Source organism: Watersipora subatra, chromosome 4 (genome assembly GCF_963576615.1).
Source record: "Watersipora subatra chromosome 4, tzWatSuba1.1, whole genome shotgun sequence".
Taxonomy (NCBI): Eukaryota; Metazoa; Bryozoa; class Gymnolaemata; order Cheilostomatida; family Watersiporidae; genus Watersipora; species Watersipora subatra.
The window spans coordinates 63,319,122-63,336,889 of record NC_088711.1 but is presented as its reverse complement, the minus strand read 5'-3'; the positions used below and the strand labels follow the sequence as shown (position 1 = coordinate 63,336,889).

Sequence of the window (17,768 nt, the reverse complement as noted above, 5' to 3'; positions counted from 1 at the left end):
TAAAGGGTTTAGGATGTTTGCGAGCATTTCAAAACAACTTTACCCAATTAGACGGTGGATCTACATCTGACTTGCAACTCACTGCAGTCATGTCTCAATCACATTCTATGTAAGAATGTTCATGCGTTGAATAGCTTATTGTGATCTTGTTAAAAAAGGTTTTCTCATGCACAAGCCAATGGAAATAGTGAATGAGTGTGTAGTTTTTGTTCTGTCCATCATAGCTATCACATAACGAATCTAATTGCATTACTTTGGGACCTGTGGCTTTCAATGGGGCCTTCTTTTCTCTACTTTACACACAGTTATTAGCAAAAATAAATAATCGTTTTGTATTTTTTGTAGTGTAAAATTGATTAAAATCAGAAAACAACTTCTGCCTGTCATCTGCACGCAATTACAAAGCATGTTTACCGTTTGCATAAGCAATTTTCTCCTGTTGTGTGGCTAGAAACCTTTTGCTTTTTAGCTTGCTTTTGTACACTACCATCTTTTCTTTGTTTTTCTAGGCTTCTCAGTTTATTCTGAAGACTCGATCTATCTCCAGATGCCATCAGCATTAATAATAACTTAACGAACAAGCACGCGTTACGCATCGATCGTTTCTGCTAGCTAAACAACATTAAACAATGCAAGACCGCGTTAACGAGCAAAACGCTCTCTGATTGGTTAGCTATTGGACTTAGCCGATTTTTCCACATTACGGCTTAGACATCTCCTGTTTATTCATTTGAGCATAAAATTTAAACACAGTTTTTTATAGGATAACACTGGTTTTTCCAAATTTTTAATTCACCATACAATTCTACAGTGCCAAAACTACAGGTAGGTAGCAATAACTCCAAAAAAACCAAAATGTGACTTCACTGGTTTTTCCATTGTGGTCTTCATATAGATTATCTCATATGACCGTTGCATGTAATCTATCCCATATGATGGATATATATATAGATTATCTCATATGACCATTGTATGTATTCTATTCCATATGATGGATATATTTAGATCAGTGGTTCTTAACCTTTTTTGCCCCATTCCCCCTTTTCCAAACCTAAAGACAGAAATTCCCCCCTCCCAACTCCTTCAAATAATGCACTGCAACTAGATAGTGAACTTTATTTACATATATAACTTATATGCATATATATACATGTATATATGCATTTATTACAGTCATATTTACATGGAATATTAAAAATGAATGTATATTGAAACTCAATATATCTATCATTGTACGACAGTCAGCAGACTAGTGCGATTTCTGTGTTTGTTTGGAGCTGACCAGAATTTTGATGTTGGGAGTTGTTGTAGATAGGGCACAGATAGATAGGGATAGATCAGCTTCTACTTCCAGACGGTTTCTAGATTTGCTCTTTACGGTTAGCATTGCTGAAAATGCTGACTCGCAAAGGTATATGGAAGCAAATGGTATGAGCATCTTGAAAGCGGCCAGGCTTATGTTGGGATACAATCTTTGGGCCTGAACCCAAAAATGCTCTATTGATAGCTCCTTGAAGTCATCTTTTAATGCAGAGTTGTTTTTCAGCTCCAAAAACTCCTCCTGAAGCTGTTCCGGAATCTCATGTACATTGCGTCTGAAAGGGTCTCGGGGCAGGCTCATCAATTGCTCTGTCCTAGGATCTAACTTTGGAAAATATCTCTCAAACTATGCTATCAAGCTGTTCAAGTGATGCTTTACGTCGTTTAGCAAAGGAGCGGAAGGAGCTTTCTTGTCAACTAATGAATGCAGAACTGGAAATGAAACTCTTACATTCCCAGTAGCCAGTCTTTCCACCCATAGTTTGAGCTTGTCCTTGAATGCATTGATACTATCAGTTACATTCAACACATTTCTGTCTCTACCTTGCATCTTTGTGTTCACTTCATTGATTGAACCAAATATGTCAACCAGGTAAGCAAGACACTGATGGAAGCCTTCCACCTGCATTGAAGCCAGTAGTTTGGGTTTGTTATGAGTTTTCATGAACTCATTGAACTCTGCTCGTAGATTGAAGAAACGCAGAAGCATGTTACCCTTTGGTAACCATCGAACTTCGGTGTGGAACAATAGTGATGAGTGCACAGCATCCATACCTTCGCATAACTTGTGGAAGAGACGTGTTTGCAATGCAGAGCCTTTGATAAAGTTTACTACTTTAATCACTGAAGAAAGGTGTTGCTGCAATCTTTTGGGAAAAGTTTTTGCTGCTAGCGCATGTCTGTGAATGAAGCAATGGGTACTCACCACTAAAGGATTCTTTTTTTTACCAACTGCAAATCCAGCACGACAGCCAAGCATGGCTGGAGCACCATCAGTGCAAACTCCAATCAGTTTGCCCCATTCCAGATGTTCTTTGCTGAAGAAGTCGGAAACCAGGTTCATAACATCAGCAGCTGTGGTGGTCTCTGTTAGAGGACTGCAGAACAGAAATTCTTCCTCGATTGTCTCTCCGTGTACATAGCGTGCAAACATCATCAGCTGTGAAATGCTAGCAACATCAGTGGACTCATCAAGTTGAATGGCGAACATGGGAGATGACTTGATCTTTTCAATTACTTGCCTATCTCTGTCCACAGACATATCATCGATCCTCGATTTCACTGCGCTGTCTGAGAGGGATAAATCAGCTATCTTTTGAGCGGCTGTGTCTCCGAGAATAATCTTAGTACACTCCAGCGGACAAGGTTTAACTAATGTTTCATCAATGGTGTGTGGCTTCTTATCTCTGGCGATACGGTAAGACAGAGCATAGGATGCCTCGGTAATGGCCTGTGCCTGGATATGAAAGCTGCCAGTGGAATCCATTTTGCCTGCTTGAGTTCTCTCTTTAGCTTCAAGGAACAACGGCTTTGATTTATCCATGTGTTCTGCATGTTTATTTCCTAAGTGTTGCTTAAGTTGATGTGGTTTCATGGAGTCGTTAGCGAGCACTTTCATGCACAAAACACATTGTGGTACTTCGATGCCGCTTTTAATCATACAAGTGAATCCATAGTTAAGGTAAGAATCATCATATGTTCGTCTTTTTGTCTTTGACATTTCTAACACCTACAATATGGGATATACAATCAAAATATTTGAATACGTTCAATATCTACATGAGCAAAACATCATACATATGTTTGGCTACAGAGCAAATTGTCAAAATGTTATACGTTTATGCAAACCAAATCGGTAACTGAACAATTAATATTGCAGGTATGTATATGCATGTAGTGTAGCAATCCTTACCTTTTCCACAGTTTTAGATCTTGGCTTTGTTGAAACTACTGAAATTCATTCACTCCTCGCTGCCCTTTATATAAGAAAAATTGGTGCCACGGAAATCCCCTCTGGCAAACTGCCAAATTCCCCCCTAAAATCCCAAAATTCCCCCTGGGGGAATTCCCCCCTGGTTAAGAACCACTGATTTAGATTATCTCATATTATGGATGTATGTGTTAGCCCACTTTAGAGGTCTACTGGTATATTAATAAAATAATATATATTATTCTATAATAATATGTAAAACATTTATAGTATATATAACATATATATTATACAATATATATTATACAATATATATTATACATACAATATATATTGTATGTATAATATATATGTATATATTTTATATTAACTAAAAGCAAGTGCAGAAGCATATAAAAAGAGAACTCTACACTAAAAACCTAAAAGATTATTAGTGGAGTATGAAATATTTGAAAAATTATTGCGAAAAGTAAACTTTTAGTATTTGCGTTACAAATTTGTTTCGTGCGGAGCACTCATCAGACGCGATTGTACTAAAATGAAAAGCTTTACCGAATGTGCCAAAATATCAGAAATGGGCTCGCTGTGGTAATCATGTAATTCAGTGCTAAGTGTAACCGAGAAGATAACTCCTAGCATGTCTGCAATTAGAAGTCAATTCATTTCTTTTATTTAATGTGCCTAAGTGTGGTTTGCATATTATGAAGTATTTTTCAAGTAAACATAATTTGCATCGTTTTGTTTTGTTTGTGTATGGTTGTGCTTGAGCTAGTATTTTCCATGTTATGTTGTATGTTGAGTTGCTTTCTTTCAACTTCCAAATGTGCTTGCTCAATTCTGTGTGGTGTTGTTTGTTTTTGTGGTTAAACGAGGCTTTATGGTTACTGTATCTAGTTTTAAATTCGGTTGAGCAAAGTCCTATGTAGGTTGCTACGTGGTTGTTTGTGTTGTTGCTTACTGTTGCTTGATATATCACATTTTTGGCTCTGCATTTTCCTTCCAAAGGGCAGTTGTTCTTTTGTCTGCAGTTGCAACTTTTTTCGTTGTCTTCTCTTTGTAGTGTACTGGTTTTATTAAGGGTTTTGTTGCTCCCATCAATGATTGTTTTCATGTTTGGCATTACTGAGTAGCTCAGTTTTAAGGTTTGTCTATTAAATATTGCTTGGAGTGGGTGTTTCTTTGGGAAGCATGTTGTAATTATGCTGAAGAATTTTTGTCTGATATTGGTTGCAACATTGGCGCTGAATGGTGGGTTGTACCATGTGATTTTTCTTTGTCTGTTACGTTTTTTAGGTTTTTTCATGTTGGTTTCATATTGTAGTTTGCTGTTGTATCCACTTTTGTGGAGTGCTTCTTGGTATGGTTGTACTGTGCTGTTAAATTGTTGTTCATCTGATGAAAGTGCGTTTAGTCGTTTGTTTATGTTGTCTGGTAAGTTTTTCAATATGGAAGGTGGATGGTTGCTTTGTTTGTGCACATATAGTATTGTGTTGCCTGGTTTTTGGAAAGGCTTGAAGCTGCCATCTTGTAGATTTAAAGTTACATCAAGAAAGTTCACTGATCGTTTGTTCGCCTCAATAGTAATTTTCAAGTTGTTCTTATTAAATATGTTGCATATCAGTTTCTTTGTTCTCTCTATAGCTTGTGGTGTACCCTTGCAAACCGCAAGTCCGTCGTCTCTGTATAGTCCAATGCTGCAAGTCAATTCTTTGGGTATTTGAGTCAGTAAGTAAGTCCCTACTAATTCACAAGTCTCCGCTCCGTCGTAGCTACCCATAGTCACGTCAAACAATTTATTAGAGTTCTTCTTTGCCCAGGTTGTGTCGTTGTGAAATACAAGCGATCTTTTTGCATGTAGTATGATTGCCTTTTCGTATATATTTTATATATATTTATTGTTACAGAAACTGACGTTATAGGAGGCATATGTTATAGGAGCGTCTACTGTATATACATGTATATATACATATCTATCTATATAACTCTAAGTTTGTTTGAGTGTTTGTGTGTGTGCGGTGTGTGTTTGTGTGTGGTGTGATTGTGTAATTCGGCATGTCAAGTTATAGCTATTAAAATCTTGGAATTAAAAGCTCATATTCTGCTGGATTTGAACTCACGAAGATCATGGTCAAAGATTGGTACTCCAATAATTGTCTAACCACGAGTGTACGAGGGCTGTAGCGATTCATAGCTTTTATTATAATTGTATTGTATACACCCTTTTCCCGATTTTACACGCTAAATGACGTATTAATTGGAACTCTATGAACTCTATGCTTTCTCGTGTTTCCGTGAACTTCTATTTACGGTTTTTCGTAGGGTTCAATTGTATTATATACATCCCTTTTGTAGGGTTCAATTGTATTATATACATCCCTTTCGTAGGGTTCAATTGTATTATATACACCCCTTTCATAGGGTTCAATTGTATTATATACACCCCTTTTGCTAGATCCGGTAAAGACTAATACTCTTCACGCGGACAATTGTATCTCCAGTAAGAACTGCCTCTATATTCTCTCTCCGTTCGGTCAGACAAAGACTGTCCAATATTTCATTTTTACATTTGTACCAGTATCGAAAGGTACCAGTGTCATTGTATTCAAATAGATAGCTTCTGCTGGTTCAGTAAGCTTTTTTATACACACACACACTTCTATGCACGAATTGTTATTATTAATTCAACATATTCAGGATTTTTATTTTGTTTTCTGGGTCGGTATTAAATTTAGCTATTACTTGCTTATTATTTCCCATTCACATTTAAACACTATGTTATTTTATTTTGTTTCTTAATTTATTTGACCAGCACAACACATTTTTCTCATCATGTGAAATTTTAAGTTAAAGTTGTTTGACAAAGCTTGAAAACTTTTACAGTTGTTTTATTTTTTCTCTTAATGTATTTAAACTGCACAAAACTTTTTTCTCATGATATGAAATTTGAAAATTAAAATAACTGTTGTTATATATTAAGTAAAAAAAAGTCTGTGCAAAGACTTTTATTACTCGGGCATTCACCTAGTATACATATATACTACATATATATACTATCTATAAGTATATATATATACTATCTGTAAGTATATACAGTCAAACATGGATAACTCGCCCACGGATAGCTCGAATACATGGTTAAGTCGAACAGTTTCTTTGGTCCGTTCCTACGTAATGATAAATTGCTATAGATAACTAGAACTCAACACTGTTAACTCGAACTGTTTTTTGCCCAACGGCTACCGAAACGGTTGTTATCGCTTTAGAAAATCACTTTATTCCAAGCCATATAGGTAAATCTCAACTTTTCGTAATTCATAAGCGTCATTATTACCACCATCAGCAAAATATTTTTGTCAACGACTTTTCTAAAGGTTTGGTGAAACTTGATTTATACCGAACATCCGCTTAGCGATCGCCCTTCGGAAGCAAGGTAAAGCGAGGTAATCTTTGCATAAACTCCAAGAAAAATCGGCAAAATTGATCGTGGGTAAAACGCTCAAAAGAAAAAGATGTCTTTTCTTTTGAGCATTTCAACAACGATCAAGTTTTGCCAATGTCAATCTAAAAAACGTCCTGGCAATAACATCACCTCAAACAACAAACCAATCTCAAAAGATAGAAAAATCTCTATACTTTTTGATAAAAACGTTTTAAACTTTACATTAGAAGCATTTAATTTGAAACAAGCCATTTGTGCTTTTGATTTATATTATAGTTTGTATATGTACATGTATCTACTAATAAATAAGTAAATACATGGACTTGTGACAGTGCTCTGATAACTTGAACGCTCTGATAATTCGAACACTTTCGCTCGGTCCCGTGAAGTTCGAGTTATCCATGTTTGACTGTATATACTATTTATAAGTACGTATATATATATATATATATATACTATCTATAAGTATATATATATACTATCTGTAAGTATATATATACTATCTATAAGTATATATATATACTATCTATAAGTATATATATAGATATATATATTGTACAGCAATATACTGTACAATATATAGTATATATATTTATTTGTTTATGCACATATACACACACAAACTAGGGCTATGCAAAGGTTGATAGGATGCTTATTTTCAAAGGAATTTCAGTTATCTTTGATTTTTCACATGTGCAAGGGGCCTCAGAGCATCAGAGCCTCAGAACCACTACTCTGCAGAGAACTAATCAATTAACTTTCCCACCTCTCTGTGCCGCTATGCTTCCTCTTGACAGCCTGTTTTGATGCTTGTTCATATTTTGGAGACAGAGACTGGCTTTTTAGCTGTTGTTTGTGCCACTCAGCGTATGGGACGACTACGCAGCCAAGAGTACTAGCACTCAACAACTTCTTCACTGAAATCAACAATGGAGTACAGGCTAAGACACTGAGTCTCATACGGCAATATTGATGACCAAGCTGGATAGCCCATTGCTGGGGAAGGTTAGTTTGCAGTCACTTGGCGCCTCTGTCTGTGCCTGGGGATGACACATAAATAAGACAAATGCCTCAATGTCACCACTACAATTACATGTATGCAAAATCAGTCCACTAACAAGCACACGTGAACTTAAATTTATGCGGAACCATTCCCACGGTCTGCCATATATATAGAGCGAAAGCATTTCTAAACAGCTTAAATGGGTCAGGGAGTTTGTCGTAGTGAATACAGGTAAGTACAAAAAGTGAACACAGGTATGTACAAGGAGAGAACACAGCTAAGTACAAGGAGTGACCACAAGTAAGTACAAAGAGTGAACATATGTAAGTACAAAGGGTGAACATAGGTAAGTACAAGGAGTGAACATAGGTAAGTACAACAAGTGAACACAGGTAAGTACAAAGAGTGAACACAGGCAAGTATAAGGAGTGAACACAGGTAAGTACAAGGAGTGAACACAAGTAAGTGCAAAGAGTGAACACAGGTAAATTCAAAGAGTGAACACAGGTAAGTATAAGGAGTGAAGTGAACACAGATAAGTACAAGGAGTGAACACAGGTAAGTGCAGAGTGAACACAGGTAAGTACAAAGAGTGAACATAGGCAAGTACAAGGAGGCTGTCACCAAATCTCACCTTGTGCATTCTCAGATCTTTCTTGCAGACTAACCATAGCAGAGGAGTTGTCTATCCATGTCACATATATCACTAGCAACAAAACACACAAAGTTATGCCTGCAGCTTATCCGGCAAGCTAGAACTCTTATAGTAAGTGCATATATATGAGAGGAAAACTCCGTGAAACCAAGTGAATGGTACCAATAGCTACCAAACAATAATACTGCTCAAGAATTGCTTGTAAGTTTTCGACCACTTCCCGGGATGGTAGGTACCACCATGAAGGTGACACCTTGTATCCACTCTAGGTAATATTAAAGGTTAAAACCTCAACAACACTTTTTGTTCACAGAGGCTGCTGACTACAGCGATGGTGAAGCCGTGACCAGACAGAAATCGAATGTTAAGCTTTAGAGTGCGCAAATTTCAGCAGAGGAGACCCAAGTTTGTAATGAACAGTCGTATGAATCTGAAGAGACCTCTAGAAATTAATACATTTTATTCGGTTGTTGCACAATTCCACTTATATGTCTATAGTTTGATTTTACCTGCTTGTGAGCGTACAGACTATAGATAATAATATACTTAACGCGACTTTAATGCTTTACACTGGCAAGAGGATCAAGCGAAAATTGCGTTTGCTAATAATAAAATATGTTGTCCAACCAAAGACAAAACAAACTGAGTATGACCAAAGCAGTTTGATTTACAAGCTTTCACGTTTCGGTTCTTTTTCAAACAAAGTTTCAAAGACCGAAAATTCCGTTTCAGTTGTCATGTGACCACCCCTTCATACTAAGTGTTCTTACAACTTGGGAAGAAGACTTGATTGATATCCTGTCTGGTCCATGTGTTAGGAAATGACAGGTAGTACAGGTGCTCCCTATCCGGCAGAACTGTAATAAGGATGGTACTGAGGCTAAACTGTCATCAAATATAAAATATGCTAAAATATACCATTTATACATGGACTGCTCAAGAATGAACGCGATTGACATGTTTCACGGAGCGTACCATGAGAAAGGAAAATCTTTCTGACATGCTCCTGAAACCCTCCCCCCCCCCCTTTGCCGTCTGACACGAGCCAGAATCGACGTACCGCTAATGGAATGCTATGCGGAGGATAAAAAAGGCTATAGCAATTTATTAGTCTTTTAAAATATCTGAGGACATGAAATGTTTTTGTTGGACTCTCAGTATTTGGTCACTAATTCTATTGGCTAGTTACTAGCATAACAAAGTGTAGATGGGTTACTATTGGCTAGTTACTAGCATAACAAAGTGTAGATGGGTTACTGTTGGCTTTCTTATCATATGGATGTATATAAAAATCTTCACACAAATCTTCACAATTAGTTCTGTAACTAGAATACTTTTGTTAACTGTCCACAAGTCTTTATTTGAGTGGCTCAGACTTAATCTTTTGTGAATACATTATTGCTAGAGATCAATCACAAGCTCACCTCTCATATCAATATTTAAGCCGTTTAAACTAATGATAAGTTTTGGAGTTGAACCGCTCGCTCTCATATCAATATTGCGAAGTACTCTAACAACAAACACAATGAATCAAAAACACAGTTATTAATCCAGGTAATCACGCGTTACCGCTTTATCACTTTGGTATTGTGATGCACACAAAGTATACCTACTGAGTGCTCATATTCTCAGTGATGGTACTGAATATTTCCACTGGTTTAAATCAATGCTGTGGCATTTTAACATAGTTATGGATAGTGAATCAAGTAGCTATCAACTTCCAAGGTAAACAGAGTATAAAAGTCTTATTAATGTGAACAAAACATTAAATCATGGAAATGCAAGACTTCCTTTATATATGAAACATTTAGATATATCATCTACTCAGTGGTGTTTAATTAAAAAAATTCAATTGTTCAATACAGTTCCAGTACATTCAGGCATTTGTTGAATGTGTTGCTATAAATAAATGTAAGAACCAAGTTATTATAAAACATTTTTTGAACGCCACCTCTATTCGAACACCACCTCTATTTGAACACCACCTCTATTTAAACACCACCTCTATTTGAACAACACCTCTATTTGAACGCCACCTTCAATAGAACGCCTCTACAGAAAAAGGGTTGAAAAATAGAACGCCTCCCTTTAATTTAACGCCACCTCCATTTGACCGCCACTTTGACATTGGCGAAAATCGCATTAATGTCGATCCGCCTGAAAGAAAGTGTAACACATAGGCGACATTAGTATCGTTTCGTCCATGAAAGGGTTAAATTTATCTTCACAAAATTCTGACGAGGTAGTCGAAAAAATACAGCGTCAACCTTTATTTGAAAGCCACCCCTATTAAACGCCGCTATAGGGGAAGGATTGGAAAATAGAGCACTATGGCGTTGAAATAGAGGTTTTACCGTATATAATAATAGATCAAAAGCTTTAAGGCTGGTTCACACTATAGCGTCGTATGTCAGGGTTGTCCTCTCGGCGATTATTCATCAATTATGTGCACTGTAAACCGAAGGCATGGTCGATGCACCGCGTACACTTCAGAAAAGTTTGCAGCTGTCAAAATTTCGCCAAGCATCCACGACAGGCTGTGCAATGTGTATCATTTCAGTAATGAAAATCGTCCATCGTGGATTGCTCAATCCATATTTTCTTTTATGGCAGTGCCTGCGAAACTAGTATTTCATCGTTTCTGCGACCTTTCTTTTCTTACATTTCACTGATGTAAACATGGATGGGTTTGTAATAGTGAACATTGTTATTACAGACGATCCCCGAAATATTGTGTGAATAACACCAATGTATATAGTGCGAACCAGCCTTTGGTAGCTAAAAGCGATCACAATGGTTGCAAGTGCTACAACAGGAAAAACAAGAGCTGCATGTACTACAACAGGAGTGACAACAGTTGCAAGTGCCACAACTGGAGTGACAATAGTTGCAAGTGCTACAACAGGATTGACAATAGTTGCAAGTGCCACAACTTGAGTGACAATAGTTGCAAGTGCTACAACAGGGGTGACTATTATTGCAAGTGCTACAACAGAGGTGGCAATGGTTGCAAGTGCTACACGAAGAATGACAGTAGTTGCATATGCTACAACAGGAGTGACAACAGTTGCAAGTGTTAAACAAAGGAATGGCAACTGTCGCTAAAACACTCCATAAGACAGTCAGTAAAATGGACGGAGCACAAGCACAAATGCGAAAAGTACAAATTGAAATAAACAAACCTTCTGGGCCAGCCAAGTTCATGTATGGTATGTCTTGTATCCTGTTTAGATATATTCTGTAAAAGACATTTACGAGCCATCATTAGCAAATGCGCTGGGAATGCCGCAGTTGGACTGGATGACGCCAACATTGTCAATAACGGGTTGAACATTGTTTTAAAAAGTACCGCAGTTCATGGTTAACCATTTTTGTTTGTTTACAATAAGAATTGTAAACAGGTGCTATGCCAATCAATGAAAGATTGTGACAGATAAACATTGTAAAACAAAACCAAATTTCTGTTGTGACTGCAAAAACACGACATATTTAGCATGCTGGTTTAGAATTGCATCAAAATGTGACTTGTACTTGTCAAATCTCCCCAGCTATTTAACTTAGACATAACACCGATGTGTATCTGGCCTTCAATGCTGCTCCTGAAATCACTCAAGCTGCCTGTGTATACTAGCTGAATACCTGCTATCAGTTGTCAGTCAAATTTATGTGATAAATGCTAAGTTTCCATACAACGACACATCCCCATATGGCGCTGTAATGCCATCATGGAAAAAGCTGTGTGGCTCTCATTCTGTCGTAATTCAGTGTCACTGTTTAAAAGCAAAACACCCATAGGATGCGCCATCTTTGCGCTATGGAGATGGTCTGAGCGACCAACGGCGCCGCACTTGTGCATACATAACGGTCTTGCATAGGAACTTGACATACGCCATCGCACAACCATCGCTCTACTATAGTGCCCTATGGAAACATGATCTGCTTGTGGGCCCAACATAGCACCCAGAGGTGGCTACTCCTCTGGCTGTATGGAAACTTTAGTAAATAATCAGAAACTACATACCATTACATTAATGAACATTAAAGACTGCACTTTAATGTGCAGACATTCACCGAATTGACTAGCTGAGCACCTCATAAACTTTATATATCACTGTCAGTAGGTCGAATGGACTTCTTGCAACTAATAAATGCTGTCTGATAAACCAAGCATAAGCACTGAGTAAATAAGGGCTCCCTGTTTTAATAATAAATACAAATAGTTGGCCACAGAGTTGCTAATAGCAGCAGTGATTATTATTCTTAATTTATCTACAAGAAAGATGAGCAAGCTATGAGGGTCTGGAGAGCAATACGACAAACAAAATAATCCAAGTATAAACTATATTTTTACAGAAACTCACTCAAAAGTTTTAGACTAGAGCTGGTCTATAACCTTCTACATTCTCTTTTTATTGCTACACATACATGCTGCGGCGATTATATTTTATAGCATGTGCGTCACAAGCAAATATTTGAACTGAACTACACTGCTGATAGATAGTGCGCCCACGAGTACATCGATCATGCTCATTGGTTACTGGAGCATTACAAACACATTTTTCAAATTTTATGACTGCTTACTTGGGATGTTAAAAAATAACAGGCTAATCTTTCAAAATGCACATAACACATGAAAAGTTTTCTTACAATATGCAAGGCACTAACTAGCCTTGCTGAAATGTCTTTTAATCGATCGGATAAAGCTTTCAACGATATTGAGAGTATGTCATTTAATTTTATGCAAAAATATTACGAACAGGGATGAAGCAAAGAAAATTACCGAAGCATTTCAAAATTCTTTTGAGTGTTAAAGTTCTGGAAGTAAAAGCTACCTAATAATTGATTCCATCAGCCTTGTTCAGTGCCATCCATTCATTCCTCATCTTTCAAACCTTTTTCTCCAGCCTTACGCAACACGCTGTGCTTTACATAACTACTCATACGCTCTTCAAGACATTGGAAAAAAGTGAAAAGGTAAAAACAAATTTCATTAGAAATCTGCATTTATCCCATGAAAATACATTTTAAGGTCTGTTGTAATACAGCATGCTTAGAGTTGCCTTTTCTTGCATCCATTTAAAATGGTTATTGTAGTTTAAATGAGAGCAAAGAGATGGGTTTTATCTTCTACGATAGCTAATCAGAAACGTCCAAGAAGATTTTCACACCCTATCGCACTTTTTTCTTTTCACTATTATGACTTTGTAATTATACTATTTAATACAGCGTGGAAACTCAATCAATTCAAATATATATTATGTATATATTTGAATTGCTCGACTTTTCACAAATATATAAAAAAGTTTAATACGGTGGAACCTCTATTTACGAAAAACTCTACATATGAAATCTCCAGGTTACGAAGCATCTTTTGGTAAAAATTTTGTCTTGACTTACTATGCAAGTTTTTAGATATTTTGTTTTATATTTTGTTGTATAACTTTTGTTTTTTTTTAGAAATTTTGTTTCGACTTATGTTTCTATGGCTTAAAAGATGTTTCTAGATACAAAAGACTAAAAGGCCTTTCGTACTTTGGATCATTTGCTTCCCATAGGTCTAGCAAGTGTCTCACTCAGTTTTCTTAGCTAGCGAAAGTCTGTAAAAAAGTGTTTGGCTTTCATTCATTGTATAATTTGGAGTTATCATATATCACATATTCTACAGAGTAGAAAAATCTTCGATTCTAACAATTTAAGTTCTGCGTTTTCTGTATGAGTTTTTTAGTTTGTCGGGATGTGAATAAATCTTTGTACTTACATATTAATAATGTTTATTCTGAGTAAAACAAAACCACGGCAACAGCACAACACCCACCTTTTCCGACCGCCCTCCTTTAACTTCCCGCTGTCTTCGCTAAGCAGCGGCTAGACGGCCAACGCCAAAAGTTAACAAACATACCGTTCCTAGTTTTTATTCGTTATATCTCTATTTTGCTTTTTTCAATGTTCTTTTTTCCATTCATAGTAATATAATTCTAACACGGATTTGTTACAAATTTCAACTATTACATGTGTTTAGAATTTAGCTTATGTTTGTTTTGTGGATGCTTGCAATGGATTAGGGCATTTACATGGTAAAATGCCTTTCTACTTGTGAAATTTCCTACTTACGAAACGGGTTCCAGAATGAATTACTTTTAATAAGTAGAGGGTCCACTGTATTTCGTGAAAACCAAATATAAAAGATTTATATATTCGAGACTTTGTATGTCAATGTTGGATCTATATATTCGAGACATTGTATGTCAATGTTGGATTTTGTTATGAAAGTCGTAAAACTAGACAAAGCGCAAGAAGAAGAGACTACAAGCCAACAGGTCGCAAATATTTCCTGCTGTTACATCTGGAGGTAGGAAGCTAACAGTGTAATGGTCAATTGTAGCTTGCATCTCCACATTTTTCATAGAAGTTAACCGCTTTGAGTTTCTTTACAACCATGTTTGGAGACCAAGGTGATCTTTATAATGAGAGAGGGCAAGAGAGACTAGGTCTTTGCATTTGTGGAATTGTTTACGTAATCATTCAGTATAATATACAAACACCACTAGTTCCTGTCTAGCGTCTTCTTAGAACCTTGCCTGTCTATCCTAACTAAAAGTCGCAACTGAACAAGATGTGTCTGCTTCTCTAAACTTTCTAATGTGTTAATTGCTAAGTGACCCAATGACTTACAGTGCCTCAGTGACTACAGTGACTCAGTGATTACACTGCCTCAGTGACTACACTGCCTCAGTGACTACACTGCCTCAGTGACTACACTGCCTCAGTGACAACAATGCCTCAGTGACTACAATGCCTCAGTGACTACAATTCCTCAGTGACTACAGCGACTACAGTGCCTCAGTCACAACAGTGACTACAGTGTCTCAGTGACTACAGCGACTACAGTGCCTCAGTCACAACAGTGACTACAGTGTCTCAGTGACTACAATACCTCAGTGACTACAATGCCTCAGTGACTGTAATGCCTCAGTGACTACAATGCCTCAATGACTACAGTGCCTCAGTGACTGCAATGCCTCAGTGACTATAATGCCTCAGTGACTACAATGCCTCAATGACTACAGTGCCTCAGTGACTACAATGCCTCAGTGACTACAGTGCTACAGTGACTACACTGTCTCAGTGAATACAGTGTCTCAGTGACTACAATGCCTCAGTGACAACAGTGACTCAGTGACTACAATGCCTCAGTGAATACAGTGGCTCAGTGACTAGTGCTTCAGTGACTACAACGCCTCAGTGACTACAACGCCTCAGTGACTACAATGCCTCAGTGACTACAGTGCCACAGTGACTACACTGCCTCAGTGAATACAGTGTCTCAGTGACAACAGTGCCTCAGTGACAACCGTGACTCAGTGACTACAATGCCTCAGTGAATACAGTGCCTCAGTGACTACAATGCCTCAGTGACAACAGTGACTTAATGACTACAATGCCTCAGTGACAACAGTGACTCAATGACTACAATGCTTCAGTGACAACAGTGACTACAGTGCGAAAATAAAAATGATGTCATTATTATCGCACTTTTTAGCGGTTATTTCGTGATTTTTAAAATGACCAAGTTAATTATAACTCAAATATGTCATTTTAAATTATAACTTTTCGATTTATAAAAACTGAATATATGTTGCTTTACGAGTTGCTCTAAACTAGACACCTGTAAGAGTTGTCATCCCACACAATACAAGCCAAGGGAGGCAAATCTAAGTTTTTTCCGGTGAATACGAATATAAAATCTTATTTTTGCCATTTTCAGACATTAGGATTTTTCTACAAAGAGAGACTACTTTTAATTTCAGATGATAACTCTCAAAACAGAAAATGGTTTGGCAGAGAGACTACATGAGCGAGGGTGAATGTCAGAAGCAGATCAATACAGGCACGCAATTACTAACTTCCTTACAGTGATAGTGTAGTGACACCTGGGTGCACCAGTGCACCTGGGTGCACCAATGCCGAATGGTTACACTGGGCCAACAACGCTGGCTTTATTCGCTATGCATAGTTAATCCCCAGTTTCTGTTACTACGACATAAAACTATGAGACATACAGCCTTCACTTCTGCAATTTTCAGTTTCAAGTGAAAACAGATAGATTAGAGCGCTTTGAAAACAAAAATTTCTGCATAAGAAGCAAGAGGAAAAGCAAGACCTATATGCACACACAAGTATGATGTCATAGGTCATTAAGGCTGTTTTCCATGTCACATCGCACGGGTGTTTCGCTTCCAAATTGTATATCTTTTATGCTTTGTGGGAGGGATTACGATGAACAGCATATCAGCATCTTCATTATTCCAATGTATTCAGCACACCGACTGCCGAATTGCAATTTCTAGAGAAAATCTTTTTTGATATGGTATGGGGAAAAATGTACGGCAGGGGGGTGGGTGTTTCGAAAAAATATCGTATTCCACATCATCAGGCGAAAAACCGTATAACAGGGACATCGTAACCCAGAGATGCGCTGTATTTGGCTAAAAGTTTATGACACTTTCACAAATTTATAAAAAATATATTATAGAAAAGTATTGAATGATATGATTGGTCAACTGATAACCATAATTGGATAAAACAATACTTTCTGAACCTTTGGAGAAAATAAGAAAATAAATTCCATAATAATGGAACTTATCACACAAATAATGCTTTTCATAAATTATAGAGCACAGGCAATTAACTAGCTTAAAGCTAGTCGTAAGAGGGTTAATATACATAATATATTATAAATAATTATGTAATAGGAATAATATATAAATATGCATCAGAAGCCTTTGTAGTCAGGAAAACAAGTCATTTTGGTTAATTGCTGCTCTAACGGCATAAAAACCTACAAATACTGAAGATCATGTCTACAACCTTCATAAAAGGAATCAGTTTTCACTGCACTTTTATGATTAAAAGATACATACGGGAGTCGTTGTTCCTGTGTAGGAGTTGTCACCTCTACAAAGTATTGCTGGCAGGTGCGTATTTAGACCGCCAAAGAATACAACTATCTCATAAATGATTACCATACATGATGTTCACAGCTTTTTAAGCAATCCAATTGATGACCGCGGTAACTCATAATAACTGGTAGCAAATTATAGTTTCAAGATAAACCATTCAACTGTTTGAGTTTACAATTTAAATATCAAATTCTTCCAAATTACAATTGTATTATAACAAACTGATGCGAACGGTCATATGAAAGGTTGCTATAGCAACTACAATAGAAGTGACAGGGATAAATATCATCAACTCCATGCACAGAATCATTCCCAGTAAGACAACTCCTTCGAAACTGAATGTAATACGAACAAAGATTAAAATGAGTACAATTCTAAGTGTTTCATCAAAGGATGTCATGAAAGACTACTAACTGAATTAAGATATCAAGATACCGCGATTCAAGGCTTCAAATGACTCT

The 17,768-nt window shown here is 37.0% G+C and overlaps 1 protein-coding gene across 1 annotated transcript in view; it reads right to left on the bottom strand.

Moving 5' to 3' along the window:
• Positions 1–17,768, bottom strand: part of LOC137393504 (poly(A)-specific ribonuclease PARN-like) — a 59,417-nt gene that overhangs the window by 23,830 nt on the left and 17,819 nt on the right. Inside the window, exons 13-16 of the mRNA XM_068080080.1 lie at positions 11,530–11,585; positions 9,118–9,204; positions 8,327–8,398; positions 7,456–7,606 (exon numbers count right to left, since the gene is read on the bottom strand). Coding sequence (XP_067936181.1) covers positions 7,456–7,606; positions 8,327–8,398; positions 9,118–9,204; positions 11,530–11,585 — 366 coding nt within the window. The remainder of the gene's footprint in view (positions 1–7,455; positions 7,607–8,326; positions 8,399–9,117; positions 9,205–11,529; positions 11,586–17,768) is intronic.